The sequence below is a fragment of the Lepisosteus oculatus genome, chromosome 12, assembly GCF_040954835.1.
Source record: "Lepisosteus oculatus isolate fLepOcu1 chromosome 12, fLepOcu1.hap2, whole genome shotgun sequence".
Classification (NCBI taxonomy): Eukaryota; Metazoa; Chordata; class Actinopteri; order Semionotiformes; family Lepisosteidae; genus Lepisosteus; species Lepisosteus oculatus.
Window position 1 is genome coordinate 34,800,218 of NC_090707.1, and position 14,052 is coordinate 34,814,269.

General features: G+C 37.5%; 1 protein-coding gene across 3 annotated transcripts in view; it reads right to left on the reverse strand.

Annotated features, from left to right (window-relative positions):
• Positions 1-14,052, reverse strand: part of cdk15 (cyclin-dependent kinase 15) — a 140,153-nt gene that overhangs the window by 119,316 nt on the left and 6,785 nt on the right. The window contains exons 2-4 of one of the 3 annotated variants that reach the window (XM_015359369.2): positions 13,074-13,105; positions 2,803-2,952; positions 163-257 (exon numbers count right to left, since the gene is read on the reverse strand). In XM_015359369.2, coding sequence (XP_015214855.1) covers positions 163-257; positions 2,803-2,952; positions 13,074-13,105 — 277 coding nt within the window. Of the gene's footprint in view, positions 1-162; positions 258-2,802; positions 2,953-7,866; positions 8,303-13,073; positions 13,106-14,052 lie in introns of those variants that run through there. The other 2 variants (XM_006636765.3, XM_015359370.2) reach the window with 2 other exon arrangements.

The window sequence follows — 14,052 nt, forward strand, 5'->3', positions numbered from 1 at the left end:
TGCTCGTAGGGACAGGCTCTGGCTTCCCCATTGGAAAATATCTAGTATGGATGGAGGGATCTATGGAATGATTGGGCTCTGTTTGCACACCATGCAAGCTCAATAGGAGGTTAACCTACTAACTCAGATGTAAAGTCATGATCAAGCCCGTTCCCAACTCACCGGCTGATCCCTTTGTACACAGTGGCATAGGATCCTTCTCCGAGCTTCTCCAGGTTCAAGTAGGATGTGGCTGTGCCAAACTTAAGGCCAGTTCTCTGAAAATGGCGCAAAAGCACACATGCAGTGACTCTCCAATAATCTAAAAGGAGCAGTGAGGGTTATAAGATAAGAAGACAAGTGCAGGACTTTTTGCGTGTACTGTAAGTAGTAAAAATAAACCCTAAATACAAAATGGGACACCCTGAGCTAGAATAGGCTGCCTATGAAAAAGTCATAGGACATATATACATCTTCTATACAGTGTGGAGAAGCAATTCAAAACACAAACAGAATGCGAGGATATATGGTAAAAAGGGTAAATCAAAAGATATGTTAAATAGTGAACTAGTGGGAGCTCATTGAGATCACATTTGCTAAAAAATACTACTCTTTTGGAATCAATTAATAAAAGTACAATCCAGACAAGAGGAATGTCCTATAATGACAAGCTAAACAAACTTAAACTAAGAAAACGATGAGGGGAAATGACTCAAGTATTCAAAGTCATCAATAGCATTGACAAAAACCACCCAGGAAACGTCAAAACTGAGAACAGGAGAAACTTCATCATGCAAAGAAATATAGAAGCATGGAATAAGCTATCTGTGCATGTCGTGAAGCTGATTCCCTGGAGTCTTATAATATATATATAAGTAAGATCACTTAACTACTAACTACCGTGCTGAAACCTCATGGGTTCTTCTCATCTGTAACACTGGAAGTGATCCAAACTTCTCAACTTAGCTTTTGCTCAGTGTTTCTGTTATTTCTCAGTACCCTATTTAAGAAACCAAGCAGTGCTTTTTTTTAGAATTTAAATATTCCCTTGGCTTTTATCACCCTCTCCAGAAAATAAATCATTTCCTCCTCTGTTCTAATTTCTCCTCTATTCTTGATTATGCTAATGAGAACCAGCAGTATTCTGGTACAAGAACAAGACTCCAAGGAAGGGACATGAACAAACGATATACATATAATTCTGTATACTTACAGTATGCTCACATAAGCTTCATTGACAAAAAATGTACATTATGTGCTCTCCTATTGATTCCTTTCCCTGTTTCATAATACCATTTAAATCATTTTTAAATGCTTCTATTCTGCCCCAAGGGTGTCTACAAAAACTTTGAAATAAGCGTTTGTTACAAGATTAAGAAGTTTATCTTGTCATCTTATAATAACCCACCAGCCTATGCTATTACTACATCAGATTTCAACACACCCTCTTGTCTCTTTAAACCCATTCAGAACTATTTTGATATGATCCATTCTCACAAGATTTCTCTAGTGAACTAGATTTGTTTACTCTCATTTCATTTTAGCCCAAAACTCAAGTTGTTGATCAAACCACTACAGTGAAACCAGTGTAAAGACTAATGAAGCGATCAGCATGTTAAATACTGGTTTAGGATAAAATGCCGTCATACAGCAGGTAATAATTGTGACCTTTTAAATCTGATATGTTGAAAGGCAGATGAACTGCAATAAACTGAATCTGTCTCTTCTTTTTTTGTCATACTCCATCGCTCTTTATTAGCGAAAAATTTACTAGTCAGCAAGTAGTTGGCTATTTTACGGTCTTCAGATCAGTCTGAGAGAATGACTTGATTGACACCCTCAGGGATCAGAGGGAAATGGGGTCAGTCAGATCCGGAACCCCTGTGAATTTGACAAAGCCTTAGGTACAAGCACAGTCATGTAATTACACTTTTCTTTTAATCCTGACATTCCTGTGACATGGCATTTTTATCAGCTCAGCGTCTACTCATATGGCTAAATGAAACAATTATTTTTATTTATTCTCACACAATTGCTCTTTTATACCATAACCATATGGGTACAGTAAATTCCAAACATCTGGACTGGAATTTTTGGAGTGATATTAAGAATTTCAGCATGAGCCACTAATGCCTTCTAAGTACTATATACTACATACTATATTTCAGATTTATTATGAAGCTTTTCAAAACGTCTAACAAGCACTCTCAAGAACTGAACAAGTTATATTTATGTTACCTATTTCGTGCTAAAATAGTTACATTCTGTTTTTCTGCAAACCTTTAGTAACAAATAGGTGTAATAGACAGGAGCATATAGGTCATAAATAGGTGTGTATCTTTAGTAATGTACAGTAATAGGGAGAATCTTAACAATCTATTAATTATCTATTAATACTGTATAATAGGTGGACATTTAAAATAATGGCTGCAAATTCACTATACAATTTGACTTAACAGGCTAAATGTTTAACAAAACAGTATCTAAATGCTGAATTACTTTTAAAACAAACAACAACCTTAAATCCTATGTCCTGTGATAACACTCTAACCCTACCCTTTATATCACTAATAAATATCTGAACCCAGGAGAAGTTTATAAGATATTCCCCATTTGGCATTCAAGTAAAATACGACATGGAATGTGCTGATGTCACTGCCTGTTATATGTTATACGGTATGTCATATGTTATATATTGTATGTTGTATATTATTATGTTTTGTGTTATGTTATATGTTATGTTATAGTATCTTACAGTATGTTATACTGTAAGTTTAAAGCATGGGTCTGCAGCAGAGAGTGACAGTGAAAGAAATTCCTCACCCATTGGAACTCTTGTTCAAAGCTCTTCCCTCCCAGCGGGTCACTGTTGCTTCTTGTCCTTTGGACCCGCAGCCTCCTCACCTGCAGTGTGTGGAACCACTGGGGCTGGATGGGACCGGAGGGAAAGGCAGAGTCTCCCACATCATCGAGCTGCAAAACAGGGCAAAGAAAAGGTTTACCAAAGAGTCAGAATTTAAAGCGCATTGTTCGCAAGAGTCACATACGATTAATTCGGCAATAGCAAAATACAGCTGCAGAGCAAAATGGCAAGAACCATGTCATTTTTTTTTATTTAGTGCAGCCAATAAACCATGCATAAGGGACTGTGGGGAATATTGGTTAGTTTTCTCATACCTGGTGGGTATTTACCCTCCTTGCTCCATTTACAGTGCAGCTGAGCCGTGTAAATGGCTATCAGTGTTCAGTGGGTTACCATACCACCTTCAGTCTTATATCCTTGGTTAAATTTGGTTTCCTTAATACAAAAACATGGAGAGGCTCTTGGGGTAGGCTTATAGATTAGTTAGTTAAAAAAAAACAAGGATTCAAGATTGTTAGACATAATGGCAGTTTGTGTGCCTTTAAGATGCAAAAAGGATTCAAACAGCAGAAATGGTGACAAGCCTAGGGAAAGCTGGAGAGTAGCTCAAAAACCAGGCTCATACAATACAAAAGAGCTGGTAGCTTTGTGACTTCGTTGTGTTTCAGAGGCAAGGGATCTACAGTACAAATCAGTCGTTTGGAGTCAGTGCTAACCTCTATGTCAGGGCACCACAATAACAGTGCTGAAGATCATTTCCTTGACTGAAGATTGAAGTTTTTTGCTCTCAAGGAAAAAAAAAATGTTTTTCTGACTGCTATGGTCAACAGTACAGTTAGTGCCGCTGTGTAATCTTGTGTGGGAGGAGATTATCACAATGACCGGTTGCATGTCTTAGGGCAATGTTTAAACAGGCCCAACACTGCATGCCAGAATTTTATATTTTATGGTCTCTTGTCTTAACAGTGTCAGAGCAGACAGCTCTTTAGAAGCAGGGGAGAGGGAGATAAAACATTATAGCATTAGGCAAAAAAATCATTTAAGCTAAAAGCTCACAGGAAATATTTTATCGAGACTCTGCAAAGAAAACACTGAAAATAAGCATTAAAGGAGTGCAGTGAATTTTAGTCTTGAACAGAGAAGATTGCAAAGGAAAATGACTCAAGTATGCAAAATCCTCAACCCAGTGGACTGGGTTGAACCATAAGACAAAAGTGTAAAATACTGTATATGAAGTGCAAATAAACCTGAGAACAGGAAACACTTATTTACCCAAAGCACAATCAACCCAATCATGTTGTTGAAATCAGTACCCTGGCTTCTTTCAAGAAATGCCTGTTTGAAATCTTTTTATCAATTAGCTACTAACTACCATACAGACTATTTTGTTCAAATAAATGACTTCCTCTCACTTGTAACTGTTGTTAAGTTCTTAAAAAGTGACACACTTCAAGGAGTAACACAGACTGGAATGCCAGCAGAGAACAATGGACAAAAAACTCAAACTTAAATCTCAAGACTCACATAGGAGAAGGTATGTTGGCATAAAAGTGAAATAACAGCAGGTTTCTATGAAATAACTGGTTTTAGAACAACCAAAGATTAGAAAAAAACAGGGTACAAAGCCTTGTATTTTAAATTGCCTATAATTAATCTTCATACCTTTGTGATATAATTGTTGTAAGAGCCTTTTACATGAATCTGTGGGGGAAATAGGCCAATATTTTTATTACTCATCTGCAGACTATTTACTCACTTCATAACAGTTCTTTCTGGCCAAAGTAGTTTTGCCCAGATCTCAGTGGTCCCATATTTCATGTTCCTTGGCCCAAAATATCCATGTTTTTCAGCTGGATAGCATAAACTAAGCTATACAGTATGTCTACACTTCCATTTCATCAGACATTTAAGTCTGACAAGCAAGGTCTAGAGTCTTTCCACAAGAGAACGCTGATAATGTTGTTAAGCACTTTTAGACAGACATTTATACCCTTTTCAGCAGATTATTGTTGGGCTTTTACAAACACTGTAACATTTTTTTTCTGTGTGGGTTTCCTTAGTGTGTTTATGATCCTCTTTTTAAAGATGGGGTGCACTTAGTTATTAATCAATTAAGCAAGTAATTTGGTTTATTTATGTAGATCAGGTCCCTGATGTACAGTATGAGAGATATTCAGACCATTCTTCCCAATGATCACTAAAGTACTTATTTTCACATAAGATACATAACTCATCACTCTAACACTATTTCAGATTTTTATTTAGATGATTTAAGGGTAAAAATCTAGAAAACCTACGAGATTTGTTCTGTCCAGAACGAGGACTGTCATCTGTTCTATAGAATCTTTTAATAATCAAATCGATGGAAATCAATTTTTTTATGACACAATATTCTTATAATTTAAAAAAATATATTTTTACTACCCCTTAATAATTTAAACAGTTTACATTATTACTTAAAACACAAACATATTGGGATTGTTTCATATATTTCTTACAGTATATCTTAATTGCATAGCCTTTTCCAATGTATTGATGAGGGTTTCCAAATTAATTAAAACAGCCAAAACTAGCCAAATTTGCATGCTTTCTGTAGAACGTAGCATTGAAATGTGCAGAGGTTGATCAAAGAAACGTTAGTTGTTTACTGATAAGACGTTTAAGATGTAATACCAACCACTGTTTCGTAAACATTCTGTAAATTAAAGTACATATTTGACACTTGCAGGTGAAGTTTGGCAAAGCCTTTTTGTTAAAAAAGTCTGCTAGAACTGATGTGGTATAATTGTCATAATATCTTTGCACCACACATGGAAAACAGACAGAGATTAGAAGATCGTTTTACCTTGGGGTCATTACCACTCACAAAAAGCTTTATGCAATCTACAGGCATGTGTCAGGTGTAATATCATAAAGCCCATTTAAGTCAAACATGATGTGACAAGGCAATTGCTTGAACAACTAACTCTAAGCCGTGAGGAACCACATACATCAAACATAACACACATGTAATACGTGATGGTGAATTGCGTATTAATTTCAGTTCAAATTGCTGTTGATTACATATAATCAATTTCAATTACTTTTAAAAGCTTCCATTGATGGTAGAAAACTGTATAATGGCAGTAGTCATTTCAATGAACAGCTTTGTATGTGAGAGAAGTTAATGTATCACGTAATTGTGTATATGGCTGATGTCAGGTGTTCAAGAGAACCCAGTGTGAGTTTCTGTAAAGTATATACATCTTTGTCTGGTTATTACCTGTTTATTTCTTAGTGGATTTTTTAGAGGATACACATATTAAAACGTCTTGCTTTCCAAGAATGTGGTACTAAAGATGAAAGGGAATAACCATCCCAACTGATGTTCCAATATAATTGTGAGCTGAGCCAACTAACAGCTCACCTCAAACTTATTGACCTCTCATACATTTTTTAAATCTCTTTTTTAAATTATGACATATGTGATGCATTCGTAAAACCTCTTTAAGAACAATAGTTCTCAGTTCTGGTCCCAGGGTAGCTCTGTGTTTGCTAGGTTTTGTTCCAACCAGAACTTAATCATCAGCGCTAATTGCTGCCGGTAACTTGCAGCAAGACAAAGGTCTGAGGAAACTAAGAAGGTGTGCATTTAGAATGAAAGCTGGAGGCTTGTTTTTATGCAAATGGCTTTGGTTATGTGCAGCAAACAGCTCAGCCATGTTGTTGTTACAGATTTCCCAGGATGCACATGGAAAAAAACCGCTGGTTCGAACTACAGCTTTCTCATAAATCTACTCTTTCTTAGAAGTGCGTTCTGCCCTGCGACATACATGAAACCCAAGATGTGTGTAATAGCAAAGTGAAAAAATAGTCTACATTGTAAGGTAATTAGAGAAATAACAGGGGGATAAACAAAGGCTGTACGTTTCACCGATATTAAAATGTTTTGCGTTACTTTTATTTATACTTCTATACTCGTACTTGTGGGTTACTGCGATATTTCAATTCAAGTTTACTACCTGTATTAAACTGTATGAGAAAGTCATTATTTTAAATGAATCTAATTGATTTTCTTGAACAAATCTTTTAAGCAGCGATGGTCTTACAGACAAAGTATGAATCACATTCATACATTACAAAGGTAATTGCACCCATTATATACAAAGTACTCTTTCCAGCTGCTTTACATCCAACAGGCCTCCTAGTTTTGTCATTTGTATACTAAATTAAATTGGTGAAATGCATTGTTTTAACTGTTAAAAATGAAGAACACCAAGAGCAAACCTTAACTACAGTATGTCTCAAAAATACTTTGACTCCTCTTTCTAATCGCTGTGTAAAATGTCTGACATGAAGACAATGACTGAAACCAAGTGTACAATCCATTTTTAAATTCAGTGCTGTTCCATAAACACTGCAGATTAGCATACACAATCTGTTAACTACACTGGCCAACAGTTGCCACAGTGTTAACAATTAATTACAAAAAAGAGCAATTTTAGTGATTTAAAAGGCTCTGAGACTGTTGTGAAGTGATTAAGACTTAACATGGCAATTCACAATCATTTACTAATATGTCAACTTTAAAATGCAGACATATATTTTTAAATAAATGTAACCTTTCTGAAAGGAGCAGATGCTTATACTGCAGCTACTGCTTTCAATCTCTCTTAGTCACCTCCGCGCAACATACTAAGTGGTTTCTGTGTTTTGAACTGAGCATCGCTACGGAATATGCTTAAAAGGTCACTGCTCAGCAAAGAAGGCCAAAAATAACTTTGTTTGCCTCCACACCTGGATACTTGGCTGTCAACTGCCGTTTCCAGTTAATCCCTGCAAGAAATCATACTTTACTGTCGACAGCTGACGGTTGCCTGGGAGGTCCCAGATCTTTGAGCCAAAGACATGTGGCAGTGATGTCAGATTCTTTAACAACGCTGTCGAGCAAAGTGTTGAATGGAATTTAGGCCAAGTCAGACACAACGGCAGCCTGCTTGCGTTTTTCCAAGCAGGGGATTTTTCCATACGGCACTCTACCTTACCTCAATGGCGGGAGGTTCCAGTGGGCTCTCGTGTTCTACTGGAGGGTCCTCCTCTGCTTTGGCGGGCAAGCAGCAACAGCAAGCGTCTCTCCAGGCACCGGTTGCCGAAACCCAAGCCTCCATCTTTCCTGCCTGACCGTCCTGCAGCCTTGCATCTGTTTGCGGCTCCTTTTTTTTTTTTTAAATGCTCCAGCGCTCATATGACTTGCACGAGCCTGACTTAAAACTACGGTCCCATGACCTCATCCTTCTTTGCTATTTTTTTGTAGGAGAAAAAAAAAATCCTTTCTGCCACACAAGTGAGTCTATTCAAGGAAAGGCTGTTGTTGAAGACCACGGCGGACGAGATCTTGAAATCTTTCTGTTTTGTATCCTTGCTTTATTTTGTGTCCTAATCTTTCAATGACAGTGAATTCCATAATTCTTTGGTTTCCCCTCCCTCCCCCCAACTCTAAACTTTCAGGAAGTGTCCAAATTTGATCTGTTCTGAATAGGCCTTCAAGAAAAGGCTTGTTCTAGACTCCCGCAACACTTAGTGTAAAGAGATGCCTCAGGTTCTCAGTCTCATATGCAGGGTGTCTTAAACTCTGCTTGTGGTTCCACCTGAAGGGTGGAAAGAGAATAAGGACATTGCTTATGCAAAGAAATGGACATTCAATAGACCAATGGAAGCCAAAATAAGCACACAGGAGTTACTGACCAAATCCTGTGAAATATGTCTCGGTAAACCATTTTTCCCTTAACTTTTATGTATTGTACAAATTACTGGGCCACCCCACAAATGAGCAGCTGCTCTGGAAACCAGAGCCAACACTGTGGGGGTCTCTTCGTTCTTATTTGTCATTGCATTCAGCCACTGATGTGTGAGAGAGTACTGCAGAGCACAGATCTATGTCTTTCCAGCTGCTTTTCCAACACTAAAATCCAGTTCAGACACAAGAAGACTCTGTATAGATTCATATACTGTAGTTCCAAAGATATTATATTGTACTGCGCATCAGCACAGTTGGTTATAATGTGGTTATGAGTCCACCACATTCACTGTAAACAAATGAGTTTGCTTTAGCACAGGAGGGCTGGTGTCAATATGACATCCTGCGACTGTAGGAGAAAAGCCAGCTAAAGGTACTTTCATCTCAACAATTTTTGGGGGGTGAAAGCATTTCTGCAACAATTTAGAGGGAAATCAGGCATAAATAGCCTCGTGGATAAACACTGGTCTGTAGTACATCCAAATTCAAAGGGTTTCAAGGAGTTAACTTCAGACAGGACGTGTCTGGTCAGTGACTCTAATTCTGCAATCTCCAAAATGTCTCAGCATTTTTTTTTTCATTCTCACTATTACTTCTTAAAAGAGAAAAGGATAACATCCACGAGTTTCCGCTGGCTGAAGAATTTAAAAAATGTTCTGCATGTTTCCAGTTTTTGGGGGATGCAATAAAATGTTTTCAATCCGGACCAAAACTCAAATCAGAAAGAGTTTTGTGAACTTCGCTTTTTGTTTGCTAAACCTGATGAAAAGCTGTTGTGTAACTCTCAGATTGTTTTCTGTGGAAGGCCTTGTTCAAATCGGAGACGTTAAATGCACAGTGGTGAAGTAATTCTGCCTCTCTTCTGCCCCCCACTGGCTAATATTTTCAGATTGAAGCTAAAAATGCAGCTGGAGAACAGCAAAATACAGAATAGAATGGGCGCAGAAAATAAAGAAGAGAAAAGGTCTAAGGACCGTTGTGAACCATATCCATGACCAGCTGCAATCAAGTAGAACTTGTAAAATACTAGCTCTAGGTACATTTTCAGCACACGTAAGCAGCAATCAAACAGGACTCCAGAGGAACTGGTTTCACATTGCTGCTGAAGTTTTATGACGCATAAAGCTGACACATAAAATTTTAGGAATTTTTGATAGTTAAAAGTAGAGGATTAAAAGCATATGGCGTGGCAGGTTTCTCAGAATAGTAAAACTCCAGCATCTTGCACCCAGTTTTTAAGAAAGCACGACCCTGAAAACAAACCTTTTCAACGATCAGATCCATGGTTTGCATCTTCAGCGTTACCTTAGATGTTTCGATATTAACGCCACCTTCTCAGGGGAAGCTTTGAGAACAAGAATGCTTCACACCTCTTTGCAGGTATGCAGCTTCCGAAACGGAAATTGACGAAGGAAAATATATTCTAAGAACGGATCAAAGTGCAATCGAATTTAAATTGAGAGTGTGTTTCTGCCAACATTTTTCCTGTCCTGGTTTTACAACCACATGTAAAATTAAGGGTGTTTTTCAAGCTCTGAGGGGAATTTATATGTTTTAACGCAACACAAATTCTGCACCCCATCCCTTCCTGTAAATTTCAGTTGTAGATTTTAATATGTTTGGACACACTGTTCCTAGCGGACCACAGAAAACACTTCGAATCGGCAGATTTTTTTAACGGTCCATAGCCTATCTCATTAACCAATTCAATTTGCACTGCCATCTAGATGCTTCTAGGCCTCTTTCTCCTCTGCAGACTTTGCTGAGCATTTCAATTTTCTTAATGCTTGAGAAACAGCCTTCTCAAAGTCATTAATGGAACATGGCATTTTATTACCAGTTTTTGCTCTTAAGCATTTATCAGAGAACTGTTGACGTTTTTTTTTTGTAGAGATCTGCCTCTTCAGGAGTTGCACTAAAACTTAACAAGTAACAAAAAGCTTAACATGAATGCATTATTGAACAAATGTCTGACACAAAATTGAGGAGACACTCTGATACATTTTCTTTCTGTGTATCTTCGGTGCTGTTGCCTGCTTGTTCTACTTTTCATGTCGTTCTTACAATAGGAAACATAATTCATTTTGTTCACGTGTTTCAAATATTCAGCCTTTTGTGCTGTATAACACTAAAGGGATGCCAGTATGTTGCCAGTGTGAGTCAATACCTTCATTTTTCTCCACTGACAGGAAATCAGTACGTCTTACATTAATTACATTATGTTCCCTTGCTCTGCGCTCTCCCGCTGAGCTCACAGTGAACACTTTCTCCTTTGGTTTTGTATGTGATTTAAAAAAAAGTAGCTGTTTTGTCATTTATACAAAATGACATCTCCCCACTTTTGTTCTGTGTTGTTTGAAAGAGGAGAGTGATCGTTGATTGTACAATTCAAGATATTTTCCACATTTTAATGAATGTTCATATAGCCAACTTTTATTGGGTTGCATTCACAGTAATAACTGAAGACTCATTATCCCCGGGCCATTTCCGTTAGCTTTTCTTTAGTATGGGAGTTTTATGTGAAGGTGGTGTTCCCTCACAATGACAATAATATCTGTCCATGGGGCTAAAACACTGCCTTGGTTTACCAGGGAAGTCAACTTAAAAACACATTCTCAGTTACAATAATAATCTGGAGATCCAACTGTGCAGGAGAGCATTTACCAGGACAATTGTCAATTAAGTACTTTGCTCAAGGATACTAAAGCAGCAGCCACCTGCGGATTTTAACCCACAACCATCTAGTCTGGAGCACAGAGTCTAAAACACTATTCAATGCTACTGTCTAAGACATACACATACAGCATTCCCCCAAGAGAAAATGACCAGCAGAGAAATGTCCTTTTCAAAAAGAATGTGTAGTATCTCAGGCCTTTAACAGGATATTCATGATGTAAAGACCCTAGAGCTACAACAGACAGTGTTGTATTGTCTAAGAAACTGCAATATACAGTATATATAAAGGCTAATCTACATAAAGTGTAAATATATTGAAAACTTTAATAAACCAGACATATTTTTAAAATATATTTAAATGCATACACCTTTATATTTTCTACATATTTTTAAAATGCATGTTGTTCTTTCAATGATAAACTCCTTTTATATTGCTATTAGACTTCTCTGCACATTAAAATAAGGATTTTGATTCAGCTTAGCAGTGTGTGTGTGTTGTGCAGCAAGGAAGCAGCTGAGCAGAAGATAAAGGGATAGAGGGCTCTGTGATACAGGATCATTCACCCCAAACACAATGATAGATACCATAAAGATGAACCCATTATAATAAATGGGGTGTTCAAATAGAAGAAAGCCACAAACCATAAGAAAGGTTACAAATGAGAGGTAGCCATTTGGCCCAACTGACCCATTTGGTAATTAGTTGAACACTGAAACATCACTGTGGCTTGGGCAGAAGAATTCCCAGTTTTTAGGCATCCATTGTGACAGTCCTGTATAACAACTGCCCTACTTCACTGATCTGTGAACCAGTCAGTTCTGTCCATTTTATCAAACATTAACACTATGCTGCCAGGAGCAATTGCTGTTTTAGGGGAAACCTCTGCTTCTCCAGTTTGCCCACAGGCACAGGCAATTAATCCATGCGAAAATTCCAACCACTCTAACCTGAAGAATAGTGCCATTAAACAAACCAGGTCCAATTATTTACAACCAGTTTAGTGTGAGTGGCCTCTGGTGGCTACCTACTGCAATTACAAGGCCTTTGAAGGTGCCTTCCACTGATGAAGCTACAAAATGCACTGATGCTAACGTTGACACTTTTTTTAATATATGTGAAGAACACAGCAGTGTCCATTTGCTAATAATATCATTATTATTATTATATTCTCATATTATTACTGAAAAATCTCAATATCATTAAAATAAAATAAATTGCAGTCTGTTCCATGTTAAACACTGTGGTACTCCTTCAAATTCACTGACAGTGGGCTTACTTGGTCTTTCATGCCAACCCAATAAATTCAGGTGGTAATCAGCGGATTTTGGAAGTATTTTACTTTTTCCAACCCAAATGTCGGCATGTGTTCTGTCTCTATCTCTTTTTTCTTTTCATCTGTCCCCACACAATCATCTTAAATAAAGAGGAAACTGGATTAGCTCTAGGTGTGCCTAAAAATAGGAAGTCATTCCTGTATCTGGAGGTATTTTGATGCTGTAGTTCTGACATGGGATGAAGATTCTTCCTTTCTACCTTACTCTACCATAGAAAAAAATAATAAAATAATTAATCCCCAAAGAGAAGCCATAGCAGTGAATCAATTTCCTAATATAGTAGAAATATTTTTTTTCTTCAAAAATAACTACTTCTACAATCTCACCACTGTCTTACCATCTCATTCAGGCGGCCCCGCTGGTTCAGCAAGAGCTAAAACCGCATTGGAGTCAAACCAGGTATTTCAAAGCTTTGACAGAAAGAATAAGTTGAAAATCTCTTACCTCCTCATAGCCCAGATGTCTCTGTTTCAGACCTGTGGAACAGAAGATAAGATTTAGGACTGGCTACACAAAGTACAGTAGGTGCCTGAGACTGAGCAGATTTCAGCTCTCTGTCCAGTAGATTACTACTGCCTCAAGATCAAAAGCAGGTACAGTAAGTGATACTAAAACTGACACTAAAAAGTAAGTAAGTTACTTTATGCACTGAATATGTGAAAACAGAACGCCTCTCCTTATTTATTTTTCTAATGCCTGAGAGCTACAGGTATGCTTTTTTATAAACATGCCAGTCCATTCTAGAGATTCCTAAAATATTTACACTGCAATGTGAGCAAATTAAATTTTACTAATAGTCTGATTTGATTTCTGTTGTGAGCAGCACTAAAAACGCTTTCGGTTTGAATGCAATGCAAATGAGTGCCAGAGTATCTCAATTTTTTTTTCTTTTTGGCACAAAACAAAAGTAAGACCATAGAAAAACCATAAGCAATACAGTACGTGGGTGTAAATTTGGAAAACATAACTGTTTCTCATGCTTACCAGTGCCATAGTTAGATTTCATACATGTTTGCATTATCAATGGGACTATGGTTACACAAATCTAAAGGCTTGTTGTTGCAATATCGATGCATTTTGCAACGACTTTAGCTATGCTAAAAAATGATGTAAATTGTTAAGCTGGTGTGTTCTGTCATTTTGGGTCTGTCAGTCCTTGTATCACCACTGCTACAGTATAACCCCACCTGTTTTCTGAGAACACGCCCTGGAAACAATTCTTGTACTTCTGGTAGGTCTTAAATAATAGTTTTCATCAGATCTCAAAACTGAGGTTGAGACCAGTAGGTGGCACACTTGTAGCAGCAGCAGAAATTCTAAACCAATGGCCCAGTTTGGTGAAAGGTGAAAAAATCTCTTTCAGCTAAGATGATCAGCCGATGTCTTAAGCGTTTTTCTGTCATTGTGATATCTCATAGGGGTT